At 39.3% G+C, this 8,074-nt stretch overlaps 1 protein-coding gene across 5 annotated transcripts in view; it reads right to left on the bottom strand.

Moving 5' to 3' along the window:
• Positions 1–1,089: 1,089 nt before the first annotated feature.
• LOC126385471 (bile acid-CoA:amino acid N-acyltransferase-like) overlaps positions 1,090–8,074 on the bottom strand; it is a 34,465-nt gene continuing 27,480 nt past the window's right edge. For 2 of the 5 annotated variants that reach the window (XM_050037204.1, XM_050037201.1), the window contains exons 5-12: positions 3,803–3,993; positions 3,530–3,705; positions 3,271–3,387; positions 2,981–3,066; positions 2,153–2,246; positions 1,982–2,062; positions 1,353–1,488; positions 1,090–1,193 (exon numbers count right to left, since the gene is read on the bottom strand). In XM_050037204.1, coding sequence (XP_049893161.1) covers positions 1,090–1,193; positions 1,353–1,488; positions 1,982–2,062; positions 2,153–2,246; positions 2,981–3,066; positions 3,271–3,387; positions 3,530–3,705; positions 3,803–3,993 — 985 coding nt within the window. The remainder of the gene's footprint in view (positions 1,194–1,352; positions 1,489–1,981; positions 2,063–2,152; positions 2,247–2,980; positions 3,067–3,270; positions 3,388–3,529; positions 3,706–3,802; positions 3,994–8,074) is intronic. The other 3 variants (XM_050037206.1, XM_050037202.1, XM_050037203.1) reach the window with 2 other exon arrangements.

The following is an 8,074-nucleotide window of genomic DNA, read 5'->3' on the forward strand; positions in this document are numbered from 1 at the left end:
TGGTTTTCAAATGATCTTAGCGGTAGAACAGAAGCTGTTGTTGCTGATGGCTATCAGTCCAGCTTTATGAGTGTTATCAAAGGAGTACCACAGGTCACGTTGATTTTTGGTTTTAGAATGTGGTTGAAATGTATATCTCCTTCCAACCTATCCAGGTGACGAGTGAGTATCTGTACACATGCTTCAGACTCAACGTTTAGCTCGTAGTCCACAAAACCAGCTTAAACTTGAAGGAAATCTGAAATGATTGCATTACAGTCTATGGAGCACAGCTGTGTTGTTGCACCCTTGTCTGAGCTATTAGTAGAGTATTAGTGTCCATGTCAATGCACCTAGTGACTACTCTGACCAAGGCAGTTTCAGTGGAATGATGGGACTGAAAGCCAGGTTGAAATTTATCAAAAAGGTTGTTGTTGGGTAAGTTGGCAGTAAGTTGATCAGCATCAGTCGTCTCTAGTAATTCTGATACGAATGCAAGTTTGGAATTTGGCCTATTTTTGTTCAGAATTTGCGAATCAGTGTTAGGTCTTTGAAGCAGCAATTTATTGAGGGCACTTTTAAAAGCTGAAGGCACAGAACCCATGGAAAGTGACTCTGGGGGACATTATTACAAACTGTGAAAGGGTGCAATTGGTCCAAATCTCATTGTCCGCATAGGTCAAAGTATTGGAGAGTTCATAGCCATCATTCTGAGAGGAGTGTTAAGTAATGTCAGTAATTTTACCTCTTACTGAGTCAATCCTACTTGTAAAGAAATTCAAATGAAAAGCTATTGGCAGGGGTATTCTGTATCTGATTACCAACAGCATCAAACAGAATCCAGTGATTATTTTTATTGATGTTAAAAGGTGCCTTCTGAAAACCACAACGCCGATTTCATCCAGGTGCGTTTTCCAGTGGTAAAAGGAGTGACAGAATCAAGCGTTTTGAGCAAGGCACTATTCAGTCTTTGAGGTTTTTATTAATCAGTTCTAGGAGGTTATTTTCATCTGAAAACACTTTTCCTTTTCTCGTCCTTAGTTATCTGCAAGTATAACTGTGAAGCATTTCATAGACACATTTACAATGAGATATTTTCAATAACAAGATTTATCGTCTTAGATTAGTTTCCATAAAATCCAGGATCTTTTTCCAGGCATCTTCCTGGGCAGGAGCGTGGGGTGCAGGGTGACCTCCCCACAGCAAAAATGCTTCTGGAGAAACAAAACAGGGCAGTGTTACAATTATTGTTACTTGCCATAATAGTTACATCATTTATATTACACTTGCTGCTCTGACATTAAAAATGTAATTAAAACACGTATTGAATTGGATTTGGATGAACAAAAAAAAAGCTCTGAGACAGGGCTCACTTTTATTTTGTTTGACACTCCAAAGCGACGCTCTTGAGTGTGGCGTGTAAGGTGGCTCTATCAGGTGACCAGCACCGGGGTACGACAAACGGGTGAACAGCTGGGATTTTCCTGCAGCCTTCAGGGTCTCCTTGATCTTATGAACAATAAAGCAGCGCTATAACAACCAGCAACTTCAGTGGCACCACAAAAGGGGTGCCATGGTCACCTTGACACAATTCCTGCGGGAACAGGATTGTTGTGGGACTAAAAATGTAACTGTATCAGTATTAGTTTATACACATGAGATAATTAGTGTTATTAACTATGAAATATTAAACCAAATTATATCAGTCGGCAGTTCCATAACTTTCATATGACATAGTTTAAAACAGCATAATAGAACCCCTGAAATTCAGTGAGGGTTTTGGCGTGCCACCCCAAGATTTTCAGTGGCCACACCTATAAAACATTTTTAGGGGTGAAGGTGTTTTTGACTTCTCATATGTTTGACCAAACAAAAAACACATAAAACACTATAAACTGCATGGTTTGCACTGAACATTTTCCAGGAATACTTTATAATTGCTTTCCAACATCAATAATTTCTAATAGTGGAAAAATCACAAACAGTAAATAAGACAATCTACCGCGTCTGCGTTCTCCATGCTTGAATTGCACAGATCATCTTCACCCACTATGTATATCAATGGACAGGCGAGATGTTCTAACTGCAAAAACAACACAAGATGTCATTCTAGGGTGAATTTTCTTTCATTTATACAAAACATCCATGTGCACATTGACTGGTACGTCCTCACCTTCACTTTGCTCTCAGGGTTAAGGTTTGCAGGCAAGGTGGCGTCTTTGTAACTCACATATCCCTGATTGTAATATGTCAAGAACTCCAAGTGACTACAAAAAGACAAGTGAACAGAGGAAACCAGACCTTGTATTATTTTTAGTCTCTGAGGAAATTTTTGAAAACAATCTCTGTGGTACGTATTTTCAGCTTCTTAAATTCATGAAGTCTGGGTAAAATACCAGTGAAGCTACAAGCATTTAAATTAATCGAGGTTAAAAAGAAGAGAAGTCACAGCATCATATCACGTGATACCAACGAGGTACAACACATGCTCAGTGACATTCTATCCCTGTACGCAAAATAAAGGTATGGGTGAGAATTACAATTCTGTAATTATTGAAAAGGTCTGTAATAAACTACCATAAACAAATGATTTCTGTATGCAAACATTCTATTAGTACATTGGCCGCCATCCAGTTGAGTGCACCCAAAACTTCTTTCAGGCTGATTGCACCCAAAGAGAACCTGAGCAGACACCGTGCCATTATTTCTGGTGCCATCTGCTGTAAATCTCCAACAATGCAGCTCCAGTGACATTGCTAATGTATCACACGATATTGCTTCCATGGGGTCAGAGAGCATGTCCCAGTCTTTGCTGAATAGCCTTGACATTTTTAAGGAACTGTTACCCTACAAAACTAAAACTAATACTTTCATTAACAGACTTCACACTACTACTACCACACGTACCAGACCTGATCAGATCCAAGGGATTAGTGCACTTATCCCACAGTGATGTCTTGACAATAATATCCTTCAAGTTACATCTTTAATTACTATTTACCTATAATCATCATCAATCCTGCCATCTGCGTCTGAGGGCTTGACACTGATTCCTACTGGGCCGTTGATACAAATCAAACAGGATGGCTGGAAGGGAGAACATTAATTGTTTAAAGTCAAAATAAACTTACCACACTTTCCACTCCTCGACATATACAGTACTATATTTACAGTATTTTTATGGCTGTTCATTCTGAAGACACAGGTGTGATATTTCTTGTGCATGGAGCCATGCATGGATCAAACTGTCAATTCAGAAAAAGATGACAGAGAGAGACCTTTCTGACATACTTTGACACCAATCTGAGTGCCCATTCGAAGAGTCACATAGACTCCATAGGAGAGACCGATAATCCCGATTCTGTCAGCACAGACCTGATGATGATCTTGAAGGAGGTGATATGCTGACTGTGCAAATAAAACAAACAAACAAAGGATATTTTGAGGTAATGACAAAGTCATTAAAGTAAATGTGAGTTTTATTTAAGTGAGACGTACACATGTTGCAGGGAGAACATAGCATAGACTAAAGTCAAGCCTCACATCTTACTTTGAAATATGGATCACCAACATTGATACGGCTTCGCAGGCCAGGCAAATCTTTGTGATTCAGGTAGGTAAGGGACAAGCTAGCATAGCCCCTGGATGCAAAAAGGGCGGAGCGGTACTCCACCAGTCCTCCTCCCCTTCCCCACAAGTCCAGCATGGCTGGAAATGGGCCAGGGCCTGCAGGAAATCAGTACAGTAGGTGCTGTTCAGAGGACACAGTTTGTCCAGGGCAGTCTTAAAATGTGTGAGTGAATGCTTCAAATCTCGTGCTCACCGGGAGGTAAAAACAACGTCCCGACAACTCCATCCTGGCGAATCTCTTTTCTCTGTACACCAGGTGCCATGTACCAGCGCTCAGTAGTTACAGCAGCCAGCTCGGTGCTCTGTCTCTCACTGGGTGAAACGTGGCCCTCCAGTAAGGACATGAGCACTACGTATGGAGTCTCTACATTTTTCTTTCTCAGCCTGTCAGAAAGAGCACATTTCTGTCAGGAAATGAAACAATAACAGTAACAGGGTTGGCAGAGAAGTTGGGCTTTGCTACAAGTGTATCAGATGACACACAGTCAGGTTTGATGCCACAAACTTGTTTTAAATTTTCTTTAGCTCTCAGTGAGCTTGTTTTCACCACCTGCCTTAAACCTTCTCTTGAACCAGGAGCCGGCTGCAGTCCCCAGAACAGTCCCATCGGCTCACAGCCCAAATATGAACTGAATGACTGAATGATCCCTGGTCACTATTGAAGAGACAGAAAGAAAGAAAGAAAGAAAGAAAGAAAGAAAGAAAGAAAGAGAGGAGAGAAGATCACCAGCTGTCTAAATGGTTCAGATAGTCTGATTTCTAAAAGTTGTTTTCATGATATAAATATTCAATGTTAGAATGACAGTAAATGTTTTTCCTCTTGCCTGTAGTGCTATTTATCAGTTTTTATCAATTGTTTCGGTAGAGTTGCAGAGTGTTGGATATCAGCTGTAGAGCTGTCTGCTTACTCTCAAATATAATGGAAGCAGATGGCATTCAGCTTGTGGTGCTCAAAGCACCCAAAAACAAACAAACAAGCAAAATTGTTTTTTTGAAAAACTTTTTTCTGGGTGATGAAGATGGTAGAACTCTTGCTTTGTTGCAGAAAACCTTTTGATACAACCACCTCAAGACTATCAAACTTGGAGAAAAGAATGATAATGTCTACCTGCCTTGCATACTTTAATGCAGACGCGATCAAGCACCAAAAAGACAGCTGACAAACAATAAAAGGATGATGACAAGACTACCTACATCCCTGCTAACAGTTGGCTATCTTGAAACTACCTTGAAAATGTTCTTCAGTCAGGCTGAGAAAACCTCCTAAAGCTGCTAAACTTCCTTTCAAATACTGCCAAACCAAATTGGAGGCTAATCTGGCGAGTTTTGCAGTTACCTTTCAGGACCTCCAAACAAATGCTGTTATTTATGAGCCAATTACTCATGATAATCCAAAGACCTTGTTGCGAGCAGTTTCACAGGAACTACTATTTTTCTACAGAACTACACCTGCCAACTGTATCACCACAAAGGAGGAAGTATGTATCTATAACAGGTACATGCTTCCTCCTGCTATGCGATAGGCAAGGTAACAATAAACCATTGCTAGCTCTTCTAGCTCAGCTGAGGACCCCGCCATTAATGTTTACATCACGTGCTGTCACAAGCACAAGCCTCTAGTCCATGCACAGTAGTAGATGCGTGGTGATACAGTTGGCAGGTGTAGTTCAGTAGGAAAAGACAGTTCCTACATGAAACTGTTCACAACAAGGTCTGTGGATTATCTTGAGTAACCGGGTCATAATTTTTGGAGGATGCAATGGCGGGTGAGTTTTTAAAAATGTATTTTTTTTTTTCTACTTTAAGCACCACAAGCCAAGTGCCATCTAGTTCCATTATATTCAAGAGAAGGCAGGCATCTGTATGGCCTATGTCTTCAACACTGTGCAACTCACACCAAAACAATGCAGAGTGATAAATAGCACTACATGTAAGAGGAAAAATATGTATTTTTGATTTTGGGGTGAACTGTCCACCAAACTTGTAGCTTTCATCAGCCATTTTTTACAGCTCTGATTAAGTTGAAACTTAATTGATTCTGCTTAATTGCTGCTTTGGTGGTTCTACTCCCTCTACAGTTTTCTAAAATGAGTTGTAAACACTTATCTACCTGCAAAAAAACTACAACTACAAAACTAGCGGGGCCATTGTAATAAATTCAGTTTTAACGTCATACTAGTTCAAGGTGTTTTCAAACATTTATTTGAACCTTTTTAAAAAACAACAAAAAAACCCAAAATATCTATAACGATCATTGGTCAAGAGTCATTGTATGAGTAGAAATTTTACGCATTACATTTGTGGTAATTACATTATTACAACAGCATTACATATAATCCAACAGATAATATACTGTACTATGAAGTGTGACTCACAGTTGACAGTGCCATCTGAATTTGTGTTATAATGGGCGAATGCCTCCCACAGGTCACCATCACCACTGTGCATTTGTGTACACACTGTGACAGGACTGTGTGGGGGCAGGAAACGTCCTTTAATGCTGATCGGTTCATCTACGAGGGCACGAGCAGGAGCAGCTGTCAATAGAGGGGCTTGTCTAAAGCTGCTCTTCCACCGAACTCCACCTACAAGAAAAAGACACTCTGAGAGGTATTGCAGATGACAATTTATTTTAAACACTCTAATGTCAAAGAATTCATTTTTGTGTCAAGTATCAGAGGGTGGGTAAAGATCTAACAGATGATTTATTTATTTTTTAAGATAATTTTTTCAGGGCTTTTTGCCTTTAATGGAAAGAGACAGGGTGAAACGGAGAGAGAGAGAGAGAGAGAAAGAGAGTGTGTGTGGGGATAACATGCAAAAGGTCGCAAGCCGGAGTCAAACCTGCGACCGCTGAATCGTCTTTGTATATGGGCCGCTGACACAATCCACTACGCTACCAACGCCCCCTAACAGATGAAATTTTAACATTTTCATCTATTTGATGGGTGATTTCATCCAAAGCAACCTACTTCTCCACATACCCACCCACCGGAAACAATTTTGGGTTTATTGTCTGGCTGAAGGTTAGGGCTTCAAAATTATGGGCAAAAACTGGGCATAACATCTGTCATGGCTGTTTGTTTAGGAAGTGCTTGCTTTAATATAAAGCAGTTTTCTATGAGCAGAACACTGCTTTCAATGTTAATGTCACAGTCAATCACATGATTTCAATTGTGGGAAGCCAAATTAGTGATTGAGGTTAATTTTCTATTAAAGAGTAACTAAACCCACAGGCCACCTTTTTCATTTGAAAACCAATATACATGGGTGTTTAGTAGTGTTGACTGATTTAGGTCAGAATCTTGACATTTGAGTATTTGAATTCTAATATTGTGTCATAAAATATGCATAGTGCCAAGTGATGGAAATGGAGGCAGCTTTTGTCACCAACTGACAAACTGACCCATTCACTGAACTCAACCCTGAAATATCTGGACACGAGTCTATATGTTAAGTTTTTTTTCTTTCTTTTTTTCTCTTTTCTTTTGAGGGATTGTGCCCTCTGCCTTTTTGTCTTCCTTTGGTGTGCAATTATCGATTGCTTTTATTACTTTTATCTTTTACTTCTGTTATCTTTTAACATGTTTTAAACATGTCGGTGCTATTGTATCATTTTTATTTGTTTTTATGGTTTTGTTTTCTGTTTTTAGGAGAATGAGCTGCTAGAACAGTAGTTACTGTTCAATTTCTTTACTTTTATTATTGTAAGTTTTTAATTTATTCTATGCAATACAGTCATAGCCTGGTTCCAGACCATAGACCCCGCCCACTCAACTGGGAGCTTCAGTCTGACACTCAGGCTAATACAGTCACAGTCAGTGCAATTATCTGTGTTTGAGGACTTATGCACTTATAGTGGGGCGGTGCAATATATGTTATATAGAGTGTCCTGTAATGTTATTTATTTTATACACTGAAGCAGGGGCGATTCTAGGATCAGAGGTTTAGGGGTGCTGAGCACCCAGAGAGCTGCCCGGCCAGGCAAGATAAATTTCACTGTTTTGTACATTTTAACTCAATTTCATTCCCACATTTGTGAAAGAAAAGCACAACACTTTTTGGGAAAGTCTGTGACTAAACCATAAAATCTGATAAAGGTTATTTAAACGCTGAGCCACAGCAAAAGATGAATGGATTGGAATCATAAAAGAAACATATTGTAACCCTAATTTCTGGGGGAAGACAACTCATTTTCATACAGCAGCTCCTCAACATACACATAAACAGTATGTATGTTTCTGGAGTAAACCAGCCCCCTATAGTGAGTACCAAAAATACCAAAAATGGACCTTGGGCTTATTTTTTGGACTTTTATTTGAAATGCAATGCACAACATGTAACATTAACACTTTAACAGTAATTTTTCAATGTTTGTCTCTGCCTTTTTCCTTCTTGTCTGTATTATATAATACAAATACATAAATAAAAATACACTTCAAAAAAGAAAAGTGCTTGAAATCTA

This window comes from Epinephelus moara, chromosome 24, assembly GCF_006386435.1.
Source record: "Epinephelus moara isolate mb chromosome 24, YSFRI_EMoa_1.0, whole genome shotgun sequence".
Classification (NCBI taxonomy): Eukaryota; Metazoa; Chordata; class Actinopteri; order Perciformes; family Serranidae; genus Epinephelus; species Epinephelus moara.